Source organism: Mustela nigripes, chromosome 1, assembly GCF_022355385.1.
Source record: "Mustela nigripes isolate SB6536 chromosome 1, MUSNIG.SB6536, whole genome shotgun sequence".
NCBI lineage: Eukaryota > Metazoa > Chordata > Mammalia > Carnivora > Mustelidae > Mustela > Mustela nigripes.
This window is the reverse complement of record NC_081557.1, coordinates 47,310,497-47,327,567: the sequence shown is the minus strand read 5'-3', so window position 1 is coordinate 47,327,567 and position 17,071 is coordinate 47,310,497. Positions and strand designations below refer to the sequence as shown.

Genomic DNA, 17,071 nt, shown 5'->3' with positions numbered 1-17,071 from the left:
CGCTACAAGGCCTTTGGGACTTGTGTCTCTCACATAGGTGCAATCTTGTCCACCTACACACCTGTGGTCATCTCTTCAGTCATGCACCGTGTGGCTCGCCAGGCTGCCCCTCACATCCATATACTTCTTGCTATTTTCTATCTTCTTTTTCCACCCATGATTAACCCCATCATCTATGGCGTCAAGACCAAGCAGATTCGTGACCATGTGTTCAGTCTATTCCGGAGAAAGAATGCGTAGATGCTATTGAGTATATGGATGTTGGATTGAGGTGGTAGGGAAATGTCTTAAGTAGGAAAACTGTAATCTCCATGTTTGGCAGTTCTTTAGTATGACAAGGGAAATGAGGTTTCATTCCTCACAGATGCAGTTAGATCAAACTTTACCCTAACTGATAGCAGAGATTTGACCTTCCTATTCTCATAAGCTCATCACATGACTAAAGAAAACAAAGAAGCTTCCAATGTGCTATTGTCATCTAGGTGAAAGACAATAGGAATATTGACTGAGGATGGCACAAGAATTTGAGGTTTTGGTGAACTCTTCATCTAGACTATGAATGAAAAATTGAACCACACATTTTGTGACTCAAAGGCCAACAATACTTCAAGTACTAAAACTGCTTCCATATCTTTTCTAAATGGCATTCATGCCTCTGTCACTCTATTAGCTTACTACCACCCAATGTTATTGGGTCTACATTTGGATAGATCCACTTAAAAAAAAAAAAGATTTACTTGAGAGAGAGAAAGAAACGGAGAGATAGAGAGAGAGAGAGAGAGGAGAGGTGAGGTGCAGAGGAAGAGGGAGTCCCAAGCATACTCAGCACAGAGCCCAATGCTGGGCTCTATCCCATAATCCCAAGACCATGACCTGAGCTGAAACCAAGAGCTGGATGCTTAACCGACTCTGCCACCCAGGAGCCCCTGAACAGCTACACTTCTAAGCAGACTTATTTCTTCTATTAAATCAGTAGGAGTCAGAAAAGAAGTCCAAGGAACTAATAGCCAATTCCTTTGTCAAACATTTAGCAAAGGAGGCTTTTGACATTCCTTTATGTAAATTTATATCACATAACTTTTCATGTGCATATGTATTTTTTTCTCAAACCACTTAGTAATATTTATTGAATGAAGAGATGAATACCATCTTTGAGCTATGTATAATGGAAACAAAGATTAATACCCTTTCCTTTTGAAGTTGAGACTTCTGAAGCTAAAGAAGTTAAAATATATAGTTGTGATAGGCTGTATTATTGTTCACAGATATTTACTCTCCCATCTATCTACTATGGAAGGGGAATTTTCTCACTCTTGGAATGTTAAATATTGATATGTGACTTTCTTCAGCCACTGGAGTTTGAGTGGTCTTAAAATATTCCACAATAATTACAAACTTCAAAATGTGTTCCTGTAACTTGGTCTAGTCTGTCTTGCTTTTTGCTTGTGTTAAAAGAATGGGCATGTCCCAGGACAGAATTTTTCCTTCAACCTAGACCAAGAGCCCTTGACTGTTCCCAGACCCTACCCAAACTCTTGCTTGGTTTTCTTTAGCAGAGATGGGGCATCGTGCGTGATAGACTAGATTAAAAAAAAAAAAATACTTACTCTCTCAGGGTATAAAACCTCACTGACTATGGGATTGGCTGTTTGCACCACTTTGGTCAATGGGGCATTAGTAGATGTGGTACAACCAGAAACCTGAAATTTGCTTGTGCAATGGGGCTTGTCATCTTCTGACTTTGCTGCACCATAAGGCTATACTCTGGTTAGCCCATTTATCCAATGATAAGAGGAAAAAGTGGAGTAGAACTGCCTGATCAGCTTGCAGCTTGAAGTGGAACCTTAACAACCAAACCCACCTTGGATCAGCAGATTCCCCAGCTGATTTGTGCATGGATAAGCAAATCCAGCTGATACCAGCAGAGTCATCTTAGCCAATCTCCAGATGTATGAAAGATACATTTTTATTGTTATAAGTCACAGAGTCTGTGGATATTTTTTTCTACAGTACATTTTGGAAACTAATTATCTGTCATTGCTATTTAGTAAACTGAATATAGTAAATGGACTAAATAAGTATTTCCAGGCTTCAAGATCTGATTTGTCCTTATGTTTGGTACAGAAATGAACCTGCCCTTCAGGTGATACTCCTACCCTCCACAGAGAGTGATTTTGTCCAACATATAAGTCTAGTAATATATGAAATCAATTACTATGTAATAAAAAATGTTCTGCATGTCTAGTTTTGTTCACAATAGTCAAAGGTGATTTATCATCATATATTAATACTATGTGCTTAGATGGAACATAGCAGTATGAGAATACATACATGCTATTTTTAGAGTTGAAGTTTTTACAGCTAAAAGAGGATATGGAAATCAAGAGGATATGGAAAATGTGTACTAATTCAAACTTAATTATAACACTTCCAACAATTCTTGCACCCAGTTCTGGCTTTTTGGAGCCTGAGTAATTGTCTATAAGTTGCCCCAACAATGCTTCTTCATGGACCCTTGACTGAGCCAACATCCTTTTTAGCTATGGTAGCCCCAAACCCATTGATAACTTAGAATGGCCAACTGACAGAGTTGGAATGCAAACGAACATAAAGAAGACAAGCTTCACCCAATATTTTAATAAGCAATGTTAGAAAGAAGCACAATTCCTTGAATATAATTAAGTAGTGTTTTGTTCAGGATGCTTCCCTATCACTGCTGTGTCTGTTATATCCATGTATTGTATTTTTTAATCTGATATTGTACATTTCATCTGATATTGTAATTAGTAGTTAAGTGTATATATTTTATCTCAGATATTGTAATTTCCTTTTTTGAAAGTTTGATTTAGGCATTTTTTTATATCTTTGATGTCTCTAAACATGCTCAATCTTTCCTCTAGCCTCTTAAACAGTTATAAATGTTTACTGTATATTCAACCTCCTTATTTACTAATTTTATTATCTGTACTTTTTAAAAATTTTGTTTTTGTTTTTCTTATGTGTATTTCCTGATAATTTTTTATTGAATGTCAGATATGTTTAATTTTACTTTTGGAAACTGGATACATATATATATATATATATATATATATATATATATATTCTTGAGATTTATTCTGGGTCATCATTAAGTTGTTGAAACATGAAACCACTTCATCCTTTCGGTTTTGTTTTTAGGCTTTGTTAGTCAGGACCAGAGCAGCTTTGAGTTTAGGCTTAATTTGTTACCACCATTGAGTAAAAACATTTTTGGGAATTAAAAAAAGAAATCTGATGACTCATGAGGATTTCCACTCTGGCTTGTGAGAAAAGAACTATTCCCAGTCCAGGGTGAAAACTGGAGATTTTTTCCTCTAATATTCTGGGGGTGGTTTTGCATTTTGGGTAATTTCCTCCCAAGTAATCACTGAATGGTACTCAGATGATGGACTGCAGATCTCTAATGCATTTTCTCTCTTCTCTGGTATTCTGACCTATGAACTCTAGCTCCTTTGGACACTTATGTTTGATATATTATTTGGGGTGCCACACATCTGAAATTAGAAGTCAGATTTTTTAAGAGTATGTGATCACCTATGTAGATAGAATAATCCAAGGACATAGCTAGATCCCGGCCTGGTATTAAAAAAAATTATTTTGTTTTGAGAGCAAGAGTGAGCAGGGCAGGGAGGGGCAGAAAGAGAAAGAGAGAATCTTAAGCTGGCTCCATGCTTAGCATGCAGCTCAATATGAGGCCCACTCTCATGACCTGAATCAAAATCAAGAGTTGGTTGCTCAACCAACAGAGCCACCCAGGTGTGCCTGGATCCTGGCATTTCTATCGCCATGGAATAGAACAAAAGTCAAGAATGATATGAAATTCCTCATATTAGAGAGGTCATATGATAACTATCTTTCTCTGATTGACTTATTTTACCTAGCATAATACTCTGAGAGGCAGGGCAAAGGGGGTTTGGGGGGGGAAGGGAGGGGTAAAAAAAGAAAAAAGATGGGACAGGGGGAGGGGGAGACAAATCATAAGAAAATCTTGGGAAACCAACTGAGGGTTGCTTGGGGAGGGAGGAGAGGAATGGGTGGTTGGGTCATGGACATTGGAGAGGTTATGTGCTATGGTGAGTGCTGTGAATTGTGTAAGACTGAGCATTCATAGACCTGTACCCCTGAAGCAAATAATACATTATATGTTAATTAAAAAAAATACAGTTACCATATGACCTAGGTCCACCCAAGAGAAATGAAAACATGTGTTTTCATTCATTAAAAACTTATACACAAATGTCTACAGCAGCATTATTCAAAATAGCCAGAAGATGAAAACTGATGAATGGATTTTTAAAACGTGTTAAGTTCATACAATGGAATATTATTTGACCATAAAATAGAATGAAGTAAAGATACATGCCACAACATGGATAAACCTTGAACATGTTACATCAAGTGAAAGAAATCAGTCACAAATGTCTACATACTATATGTTTTTTATATAAAATGTCCAAAATATGCAAATCTAGAGAGACACAAAGTAGATTAATGGTTGCACAGGGCTCCTGGGGGAATGCAGGGCTAGGGAATGTGATGGCTTTTTTTTTTTTAAATGATGAAATGTTCTAAAATTAACTGTTGTTCATGTTTGTATTTTTCTGTGAATATCCTAAATTCAATGAATTATATACTTTTTTGTGTGAATTGTATGGCATGTGAATTATATACCTCAATAAAACTGTTTTTCAAAATAAAAAAAAAGAATGACATGAAAACAGGAGTGGTCCTCAGAACTTTAAATACAAAGTTGGATAAGAGACCAGAGGAATCAGGAAGTGATAGAACATCCATAAACTACAGAAGATGTTGAAGTTGTATATATATCATTCTGTAGATTCCAAGATCCCTAATTGTCTAAAAAGGATGGTTTGCAAAATAGGAGCACAAAATGGCCTGCTCAGGTAGAGAAAAATCTTAGAATTCATTTGTTGCTATTTTCTTCAGCCTTTTAATATTTACATCATTGTAGGTTTCCTAATATAAAATATAATGGTATGTGATGGTTAAGTACATATTTATAGGTTATGTACAATTATAGAAATACAATAATCAATTGTCTAATATTTGCATATGTGTGATTATATATACACACATGTAAATGATCGAATTTATAATTTTTTTAAAAAGATTTTATTTTCAACATTTTGAGGAACCTCCATGCTGTTTTCCAGGACATTGGGGAGGGTATGTGATTTGGTGAGTGCTGTGAAGTGTGTAAACCTGGTGATTCACCTGGGGATAAAAATATATGTTTATAAAAATAAAAAATTAAAAAAAAAAAAAGATTTTATTTATTTATTTGACAGAAAGAGATCACAAGCAGGCAGAGAGGCAGGCAGAGAGAGAGGAGGAAGCAGGCTCCCCGCTGAGCAGAGAGCACGATGCGGGCCTCGATCCCAGGACCCTGAGATCATGACCTGAGCCGAAGGCAGAGGCTTAACCCACTGAGCCACCCAGGCACCCTTGAATTTATACTTTATTGACTTGGATTTCCTAGATCTACTCCAGCCATTTGTACCTCTTTCTTGGGGAAGCATGTTCTGTTTTCTGCTCTAATCTTGGCATTAAATCCCTCCCTATTCCCAGGAGTGGCACTTGGTCTGTGTTTCAGGTAGTATTGACATCAAGTAGAGTTGAATTCTAAAATATTTCTATCACCACTCTTTGAAGAGATTATTGCCTGCCTGTGTTTAGGAAGTGAGTTAAAGACAGAGAGACCAAACTTACCAGGACCAGACTGAAGAATGGTCCTCGATGCTACCCTCACTATAGTTTCATCTCCACAAATGACATGACTAAAGTCCAGGGATCTGAGGACCTCTCCTTTGGGTTAGATTCCAGTTTGGAGGTGTCTAGTCACTTTTAGTTGATGAGTTCCTGTAATGCTGAGACTGCCCTCTGAGAATGTAGTTGCTTGGTCCTGGCTTTGTATCCCTCCTTAGTTCTCTCTCTCTCTCTTTTTTTCTTTTGGTCCCTCCTTAGTTCTGAAGCTTTTTGTGACACTGGCAATGTAAAAAACACTTTTCAAGACAAGTGTGATAGTTTACAGAGAAAGAAGGATGATGTAAAGTTTGACTGTTAAAGGAGATCTTATCCTTATTTTAAACAGATGGGTATCAAAATATTTTTATAACACTGAATCCATTTAAAAGTTTAGTATAGCAGTTTTATTACAATGCCAATATTTAATGCAATCCAGGAATTATATATTTGAACTAGAGGACAAAAATTCTAGATGTTAACTTGATTTTGAAAAATTATATATCTCTTTATACAGTTAAGGAGTTCACTTACAAGAAGTTAGAGAATCTTTTCTTTAAAGCATATATGTAGACCCTAGTGTTTGACTTGAGACTTCCAAAATGGCCAGAATTTGGATGGGCCTATTTTCATTCTCAAAATGCAAATCAAATACCTTAGCTTATGCTTCAGGACTGTATTCTGATTGTGATACCAGTCTCAATCTCTAATGATATTACACACTAGCTGAGGAACTAATATCATGTGCATGGCAATGTCAGCTTATAGATAAATATAAAAATATTTGATCCTTAATACTGATTGCTAAGTCCATTGTTAGCACTTGGCGTGGGCTATAACAAACAGCTGTCTATGACCCAAAGGTTTTTTTTTTTCCTGAAGACTTAGACTGCAACATCTTAATTGTATCAAGTTATAAAATACCTGGATGATATTTGATCATCTCATCCATCTGAACTTAAAGAAATTCATGCATTCTTAAATTCATTTATCCATATATCCAAGCATTTGTTGATGCCTTAAATATGTTATGGGTGGCATTTTTGTACTCATGAATTACAGGATCAGAATAGGCCAGTGTGACAGACTCATATCAAAGAAACTTGAATGGTAGGAGCTAGAACCACTGTCTCTTCAGCACCCAATTTGTAACAGCCCATTCTGCCTTAATTCTGTTTTATCATCTGTTTAAAGCTTATTTTTTAAAATTATGTTCAGTTAGCCAACTTATAGTACATCACTGGTTTTTATAGTTTGGTTTTTTGTTGACTGCTAAAAGTTTTGCCCAAGAATTAGTTTGGAGCCCAAGTATAGTCTATTTGATGACTGACACCTTGTTTCTTCTGACTTTGGTTCACCTGACTTTGGTTCACCTTCTTGTAAGCTTCTGTCATTATCAGGAATATCACCCACAGGAAAGGGAGTGTGTAGTTATATAAATGGAAGGAAGACATTTGGATCCTGAATCATGAGAAATGGAAGTTTCTATCCTCATTTAATGGGAGATAGAAAGCACAGGAAGTGGAGTCTTCTGAAAGATTCTTAATGGAATACTGCTCCTTCCCATAGCTAGTGCTCACAGGCATATAAAAAGTTCCATTCTTGTCTTCCCTTGGTAAACAGACTTTTTCAATTTAGGATCTAGTAAAAGAGCTTAGGTGTCGTCTCCTAAAATCTTATTTTATAGATGCCAACAAAAGTCCCAGATTAGTAGGGAAAAATCTCATTCAAGATAAAGTCATAGGTCCTCTATGTGTTTTTAAAATAGCCATAAAATGGTATAGCTTGATTTTCACACAAAGATAACACAAAGATCTTCACACAAAGATAAAACTTGGGAAGATTCAGATTGGGGAAACCTGCCAGTCAAGAAGATATTTATCTTATGTAAGACTATATTGTTAACCCAGAAAGGGCCTTAAGTGGTGTGGAAGTGGATCCTAAGCACTCCTGAGGTAAGTGAGACTAGGGTTGGGTAAAAGAAAGTAAGAGTGATCAGTCTGGCCAGTTTGTACACAGCTCCGCTGCTGGGGTGAAGAAATGAGAATTAGAAGGTTATAGAGGAGACCATCCCTGCGAGGATCCTGTGGGGACATGATTGCAGTATCAGTGGATCAACAGTATTAGAGAATCTAGTAAGAGACGGTCATTTCCCATAGTCACAATATGAAAAAGTATCATAAATATAGCATAAGGATGTACTTGGCGTCAGAGACCAGGGAATAAGGAATAAGGAAGGAGAGAGTCCTCTCCTATGTGACTGCCATGGTGGAAATCTTACAGGAACACACCCATCCCATACTGCAATTTTAAGTTTAACACAAAGAAGAAGGTGACAGAAAAACTTCTAGGGGACTTTTAAAACCTGTATCAGACTAAACTACAAATTGGAATTAAGTTTTATAGCTCAATTTGATTTTAATTTTACTCAATTTTAATTTTAAGCCCTATTGTGGATGATGCAGGAAAAAACCTGAAGTGACATTTTGTACAACTGAGCCTGTGACTTTGGATCTTTTTCACTGGTTATACGGGAGATGTTTAGAAGTATATGGCCTCTTAGCATCCCAAGACTAAATAAATGGGTGTCACTAGTTGAAAATCCTCAGATGTACACGAATGGGTGCTGGGGCAGCTAAGGAGACCAGAGGAAAGCTGGCTCTGTGAATGGACTTTCTGAGAGAAGCAAAGAAGAGAGTTTCTTAGAGCTGAGGTTGATAGATTCATAAATGAGAAACAACTACAGATATTCTATTGCTTTTCCAGGAACTTGCTTCAGTTTTTCCTCTCCTGGGTCTCTCAGTGCACAATAAAATACTATTATTTTTAAAAGGCAAGTTTATTCTTTATGTGAGGAATTATGCAGGCATTTTAGATCATCTCATTATATCCTTATAATAAACTCAAGAGAAGCTACTATTGCTACTTTCATTTTTAAGAAAAGAAAACTGGGGCTTAGATTATGAATACACCCAAAGCCTGCCAGTTATTGGTTCAGATCCATCTCTGCCTTTTACCTAAATCCAGAGCGCAAGTTCTTACTCACGTGTGTCACATGACCATTTACTAAAATAACTGTAAGGATGTCCCCTCCCTCAACTTTACCCCAGTCTTCACTTCTTCCATCAAGACTTACTTGCAGACCCAAGAGGTGCGGAGTATCTTTTATTCCCATCTTCAGTGTGGGTGATAGAAAAAGGACAGAGATTTGAAGAGGCACATGCACCCCAATGTTTATAGCAGTAATGTCCACAATTGCAAAAATATGTAAAGAGCCTAGATGTCCATCAACAGATAAATGGATAAAGAAGAGGGGGAGGTTTTATATAAGTATATATTATATGGGACTAGAGGGTTTTGTGTATTATGCTAAGTGAAATAAGTCAGAGAAAGATATATTGTATAATTTCACTCATATGTGGAATTTATGAAACAAATCAGGTGAATATAGGGGAAGGGAAGGAAAAATAAAGGGAAAACAGAGATGGAGGCAAACCATAAGAGACTCTTAACTATAGGGAACAAACTGAGGGTTGCTAGAAAGGGAGTGGGTGGGAAGATGCGGTAACTGGGTGATGGGCATCGAGGAGGGCACCTGAAGTAATGAGCACTGGGTGTTGTATATGCAGCTGATGAATCACTGAATTCTACCTCTAATAATACACTATATGTTAAATTGAATTTAAATAAAAATTTAAATAGTCATATTTGTGTGGAGAAATGAGATACTGGATTTGAATAAGATGTTCAGTTACTGGACTTGTCATGTCCCCATACTACATTCACCGGGGTACATTCCCTTCCATACTCTTCTGAGCTTAGCCCCTTCATGAAAGTTACAAAAGAGCCCAGACAGGACTATGGTTGACAATGGGATTAAATGCCGTATTATAACTAAGCTTACACCCTGAGTCTGATAGGTCTGGGTGTTGTCATGGGTGATTGTCCCTGGATGGAATGGGAGCACACGTTTGCCTGGTATTTCTCCTTTTTACTCCCAATCATTCAATGTCATAGGGGGATGAAGCTGGAGATGGTATTTAGTTTTGGTCTGTAGTAGACACAGAAGATCATTTAGAAACACCATATGGGGTATTTCTGAGATTATTTGGCTAAAAATTTTTTAGTAGTAACCCTGCTAAATGCAATTTAAGCCGAGAATAAAAGCCTTGGGAATCCACACACATTCTCTGCCTTATGTGGTATAAATCAGACTTAAGACAATATGCCAAAAAGCTATCCCATGACAAAGGTTCCTTGTCATTCCCTTTAGCATTGGTGCCACTGTTGGGTTTGAACATTTTTCTTTATTTTCTCTGAAGTCCAGGGCTGTGGTTAGGAGATAATTCTGTTAAACAAACTTTTAGCTCTGGGCGTCTATCTTTTCATCAACTCCTAATTAAAAACAAATATAAAAACAAAAATATAAGTAGGTAGGTTATATTTAGCACCAAAATTTATATTCATAGAACACAACCTTTCTAAAATAAGTGAACTTGGGTTTGGCACTGGACTCCAGAGTCCTTGATAAGGAGATGGGGAATGAACACCCCATCCCAAAATAGAGAAAAATTAATATGCCCCATCTAACCTTAGTGTTAGGCATAGGATTCTGAACAAATAAAATATCACAAACCCTTTTCTAAAGTTTAGCTTTTTTTTTTTTTTTTTTTTTTTTTTTTTTTTTTAAAGCAACACACATTTATTACCTTACAGTTCTGGAGGTAAGACGTTCAAAATGGGTCTCACCGGGTTAAAATCAAGATGTTAGGAAGGCTGAATTTCTTCTCAAGGTCCAAGGACAGAATCCATTTCATTGCCTTTTTTATTTTTTTTATTTTTTATAAACATATATTTTTATCCCCAGGGGTACTTAGCTAGTTCTAAGTTTGTTTTCCTTTAAACATTTTTTTTTTTGGAAGATATGAGGTTTGAATACTGTTCTTGTTTAATCACTGGCTTCTTTAGATTATGCTTTCAAAACACAAAGATTTATTTTTAACCTAAGGTAATTCACCTTAGGTTTGTAATGGTTTGTAAAATGAAGTTAAATTCATTTGAACATTTTGATTTAGAACTAAAATAGACATACCATAATTCTGAATCACTAGAATTGGGAGTAGTTGCTTTATTTTTCATGCATTACCACAAGATTCTTGTAGGTTCCTAACCTGAAGTAATCATCTTGCTACAGAACTTCTATGATCAATAAAAGGGTCAAATCATAGCAAAATAAGTATGAACCAAGAATTTTTTTAAAAGATCTGAAGTTATTTCAAGGTTTGTAGCTACCACTTATTCATTTTTACTCCATTCCCTACCCAACTTCTTTCACGTCAGTAATCCCACTGTTACTTTCTTCCCTCTTTGTCATTTTATTATTTCAGTGTGGCTACTGTACTTCAGGACCATTTCAGGACTGCCAAAACAAAATCTCCTAGTGTCCTTCTGTCTTTTCCTCCCTGTTGCCAGTTAATTATTAAGAGGAAATGTGGAATAGTGTATTTCCATTTTTAAATGGGGGAATAACCTGACTTGAGAACTTTAACGTTTATGGGCAGGAAGGTTCCATTCTAAGTCCTATTAGATAAAGATTTCTCACATTCATATTGCTATTCATCCTAATTTCTGGGGCAAGCCAAAAAGATTGGAAAACTAGCCAATGCAGTTGAATTTTTACAAGTCTTCACTAAAAATTTGTAAACAGTCTTCAAGAAGGTGTTAGAGTAGAATTTTATCTTCTACAAATTGTGCAAAACATTCTTCAAAGAGAAACTAGAAATCCTTTATAAAAAATGTCAAATAGACCTATTTCTGTGGCCTCTGTGCAATTACTTTTATGTCAAATATGAAAAGGGATACTATATAAAAACTCATACCTTGATTTCCCCAGGTAGTCCTCTCTCCACTTTGAGAAAATCCACAGTCAAGTGGAATATATTCTAGCATTTTTCTTAGAACTTTATGGCTCATCTCAGGTAAGCCCAATCTTCATGGGTATGATTGTACTGGCTTCCCTAGTCAAAGTCATTTCCTGCTGTCCTTATCTGTATGCCCTGCAGATGCAGAATGGTCACTTGGTTTGAGTGCCTGCCTTGAGAACGTGGAGAAGTCTCTCTCGAATCTGTTTGGTGCGGACAGCATAGACAACTGGGTTGAGGATGGGTGGGATGAGAAGGTAAAAGTTGGCTAAAAGGATATGGATATGGGGAGGCACATGATGGCCAAAGCGGTGAGTGAGAGAAGAAACAGCAATAGGGATATAGAAAACAAGAATGGCACAAATGTGAGAACTACATGTCCCTAGGGTTTTAAGCCTAGCCTCAGGGGTGGCCAACCCCATTACAGCCCTGAAAATCATCACATAGGAGGCAGTGATGGCTAATGAATCCAGGATCAATACCAGGAAGCCAATTCCCATTCCATATAAGTTGTTGACTGTTGTGTCACCACATGCCAAGGTAACTATGGCCATGTGCTCACAATAGGAATGGGCAACAATTTGGGTCCGGTAAAGAGGCAGCCTCAGGCGAATCATCAGAGGCAGGGGTCCAATGTAGAGTACTCCACGAAGGAGGGCAACCAGGCCCAAATGGCTCACTGCTGCATGAGTGAGCACAGAGGTGTGGCGTAATGGGTCACAGATGGCCACATAACGGTCAAAAGCCATGGCAAGGAAGATTCCTGACTCAACAGTGGCAAAACAGTGGATGAAGAACATCTGGGTCAAGCAAGCATCCAGGTCAATGCTGTGGGCCCCAAACCAGAAGATGGCTAGCAGTTTGGGCATGGTAGAGGTTGACAGGACCAAGTCAATGACAGCCAACATACACAGGAAGAAGTACATGGGTTGGTGCAGGCTGCGTTCCACTTTTATCACTGCCAAGATGGTCACATTCCCCACTACAGCCACCAGATACATAGAGCTGAAGGGGATGGAGAGCCAGATGTGCAGGGATTGCAGCCCTGGAATGCCAGTAAGCCAGAAAGAACTAGGCACCAAGCAGGCATTATTAGACATGAACATGTTTCAGGCAGTGGAGTATCCAGGAGTCAGGAGCACTTGATTTTTACTCTTATGAGAGATACAATTTCTGGAAACTGTAGCTAGATTCTTACTTTCATCCTGTGCAATTGGTGGAGCCTATAATAAAGAATTCTGAATGACTCCTTGGTATGTTATAGATTTTATTAAAGAAACTACATGGGGTGCCTGAGTGGCTCAGTAGGTTAAACATCTGCCTTCGGCTCAGGTCATGATCCCTGGACTGAGCCTAAGGTAGATGTTTAACCACCCAGGCACCCCAAGAGCACAGAGTTTACTTCGGGTCCTGTCCTGGTTAGGGTTGTCATCTTGCTGTTTCCCATCAGATTCTCAGCAACATTAATTCACAGATTCCCCATCCTCACCAGGGTGACTTTCTTCACACAGCCAAGTTTGTGCTGAGAGATTTCACCACCTTTTTGGTCTTTACCCAGGCAAATTCCCCACATATTTCAAGGCCCATCCCAGATCATTTCTCCTCTACAAAGCCTTCTTTGGGATCTGTAGTCTATACCAGAGTGGGTGAGTAGTCACTAAATTCAAACAAACCCATGCACATTTCAAATATTCTTTTAATTCTTTTTTATATTTTAGATATTTTCATGGCAAATAAGCATGAAAATGGCCCTATGTAACCTCAGGGATTCCTAATTCTAGCTGCAACATAAGTTTTTACAGGGTTTCTTAATTCTTGGTCAGCCATTAATTGCTGAAAAGAAAAAAGAAAAAGGAGATTTGTGAACTTTAAAATATTCTAAGTCAAGCAGAGAAAGACAACTATCATATGATCTCCCTGATATGAGGAAGTGGTGATACAACATGGAGGCTTAAGTGGGTAGAAGAAGAATAAATGAAACAAGATGGGATTGGGAGGGAGACAAACCATAAGTGACTCTTAATCTCACAAAACAAACTGAGGGTTGCCGGGGGGAGGGGGTTTGGGAGAAGGGGGTGGGATTATGGACATTGGGGAGGGTATGTGATTTGGTGAGTGCTGTGAAGTGTGTAAACCTGGTGATTCACAGACCTGTACCCCTGGGGATAAAAATATATGTTTATAAAAAATAAAAAATTAAAAAAATATTCTACAAGTGTTTTTGTTATATTATCTCACCAACTTCAGCAATTCTTTGAATTAAGAACTTTAATATGCCAATAAGTGATAACATGTGAAGTCTTTTCTTCAGAACTCAATTGTGAGCTTCTGTGGATTTATTGGACAGGAAAGGGAAAGGCATCTGGAGGCTGCACCACAGGGCACAAGCTTTGCAATCTAATAAACCAGATTTCCCATCCCAGACCTTTATTTTACTTGGTTTCTGGGCAGGTAGCCTAACCTTTTGACAGTTCATTTTTTTCCATATAAAATATGGAAAGAATATCTACTATAAAGGATAATTATAAGGAACAAATGAAAATTAGTATGAGGTTCTTGGCACATGGCAGCAATTTTTTCTCCCTGAATTCTTACTGTTCACTATGGGGAACAGATCGGAACTTGAGATTCTGCAATTTGGAATAGTTCCTTTTTCTCTATTACATGGGACATCTGAGGAGGTCTCAGAAATATAGGAATTACAGAGATGGGACAGGGATTTAAGTGGAATGGTAATAATTATACAATTTTATCTCACACCAAGGAGAATGAAGTGTTGTCTAAAAATATTGTGATAGACCCCCAATCCAAAGCAGAAAGAGGCCTGATTACTCTGTAAGGTAGGTTACTTATGAAAAAAGGAATTAATGTTCATAGGATGGACTTAAACCCAGATTTCTGATTTGTGCCAAACCCAAATTTTGTGCTGGGACAAGCAGAATATGAATATTTATAAAAGTAAAATCCACCAAGTTGATAACTGGCATCTTAAGGGGTGGTCTGAACTAGATTGCAGCCCTGGAATTGTGTTACTTTACATAGAACATTCCAGAGAAACAGTTTCTGTGTCAGCCTACATAAAGGCTTCCCCACATGAACACTGTCTCCAAGTCCTATTAGAAGCATCTTGGTAGGTCTGAAGCTTCTGAGAAAGAGGTTTTATGGTGGCAAAATGGATTAGCAGCAAGATAAACTTAGGTTCAACTACTAATTGCTGTTTCTGGCTTTGATTGAGGGAGTGTATACTTTGCCTCTGCTTTCAATCCTGTTTCCTAGTCTGTAAAGTGAAGGAAATAGCTATTGTAGAGTTTCTTCATGTATTAAATCAACTGTCTATAAATGTGTGAGTTTTTGTGAGCATGCAGAAGGTCAAGTGTTAGGAAGCCTGCCCCTCAGAATAGGTACTGTGTTCCCTCCTTATCTACTCCTTCCCTCTGTTCTTTGACCTCTTCCACAGAACACAGACACATAGTACTATTTCCACAGGACCTTGGTGACTCCATATCCTTCTTTCCTAACTATATGAATAGCTCTTTTAACATGGGTATAGTCAGTTGAAGAGACCTCTGATGGTATAAGAATCAACTCAGGAGAGTAGTTTGTCTGACTGTGGGGGAAGAGACCAGAAGCCCGATAAGGTTAGAATAGTCCAATTTTTCCTCTTGTGTTCTGATGGACAGTATTAGGCAATGAAGTTCCTGCCTTGGGGTTTCTCCTTTTTTTCACAACCCAGGCCAAATTGTACTCTTTATTCTACTTTTGACTAGACCCAGGAAAAAGATAAGTCCTGGCTGAACCAGAAGACAAATGTAGTTTCTGGAACTTGGAATTTGTGCCCAATGACTTTGTCCCCCTGTCTGAAATGTACTTACCCATTGGGAGTGCTGTCCACAGAGCCCTACGCTGTGTTACTGACAGGGGTCATCTCTTGTCTGTGTACTTGGACAAATTTAGTTTAGAGTCAAGGGGAGGGCATAGCCTGGATCTCTTCACTATTTTGTCCTGTGTCCTCTTAATCCAGGTGCTGAAAATAGCCAGTTCTTTCCCAAGGGCAGCACAAAGAAACCTAAACACTTTCCCCTGGACCTTCAGTCACCCTGTCTTGGGAGCAGTCTTCAACTTCTAATCCCACTTCACTCCCAGCACTAGATTATAGACTTAACTTCTATTCCCCTAGCTGGGGTTCTTGACTGGCTCCAGGTTTCTGACTACCCAATCCCCAAGACGGAGGTATTTTAAGGACTCCAAAGGGGATACTGGGAGAAAGTTCACAAGAGAAGGGTGAAAAACCACCAGCTGTTTATATAATCCCCATGGATACTTTAGTTATTGTTTATGTTATTTAAAAAAAAAAACTAAGCTATGGCCTAGGTTTACTTTATATACTATGTATATTCACCAACATTGTGAATTTCCCTTCTTTTTAAAAAAGCTTGTTTGGGGCACCTGGGTGGCTCAGTTGGTTAAGCCTCTGCCTTCAGCCCAAGTCATGATCCCAGGGTCCTGAGATCGAGCCCCACACTGGGTTCCCTGCTCAGTGGAGAGCCTGCTTCTCCTTCTCCCTCTTCCTGCCAGCATTGCCTACTTGTGCTATCTCTCTGTCAAATAAATGGAGCATGTTTGATTAAAAATAAGATTTGTGGGGCACCTGGGTGGCTCAGCTGGTTAAGTGTCTGCCTTCAGCTCTTCACTTGCCTTATTAGCTCTTACTTTCCCTCTTTTTCTCCTTTCTAGTTCTTGGGTGCCATTATGAAAGTATGAAGTTGACTGTGCATTCTCTAAATGTTAATAAAACTTCGATTTTTTTTTCCATCCAGCTCTAAATCTTCCAACCACCTCTGGGAAAAATCTGTTTTAACATACATTAAGATCCCCAAGTAGTTCAAGGGAGGATGGTCTTCTCTGTGAAGATTCAAATTAAATAACTGTTAACATCTTAGGCAAAACTGGAAAGATATAGAAATTTATATGTAGGAGAGAGGCATAAAACTGGATTTTAAAGGCCACCCCCAGCCCCTCCATCAGGTTTGAGATCTAACTGGTATATTACATTTTTTTGAGTTAAGGTGTATAAGGTGATGATTTGGTACATATATGTTTTCAGATATTTACTACAATAAGGTAGTTAATATATCCATCACCTCACATGATTATGATTTTTTGATAAGTACACTTAGGATCAACATGCTTAGCAACTTTCAAGATATTGTTAACTACAGTTACCATGTTATAGAGGTGATCCACAAAACTTATTTTTCTTATAACTCAGAGTTTGAATCCTTTGATAAACATCTCATTTCCTTTAACCTCCAGCTGCTGGCAAACACAATTCTACATTGCCAGGAGTC

At 38.0% G+C, this 17,071-nt stretch overlaps 2 protein-coding genes across 2 annotated transcripts in view; one reads left to right on the top strand and one right to left on the bottom strand.

Annotated features, from left to right (window-relative positions):
• LOC132011823 (olfactory receptor 52M1-like) overlaps positions 1 to 17,071 on the top strand; it is a 34,332-nt gene that overhangs the window by 602 nt on the left and 16,659 nt on the right. The window lies entirely within an intron of this gene.
• LOC132011818 (olfactory receptor 52M1-like) lies at positions 11,876 to 12,829 on the bottom strand. The gene has a single exon (XM_059390981.1). The coding sequence runs from the start codon at positions 12,827 to 12,829 to the stop codon at positions 11,876 to 11,878; it is 954 nt and encodes a 317-aa protein (XP_059246964.1).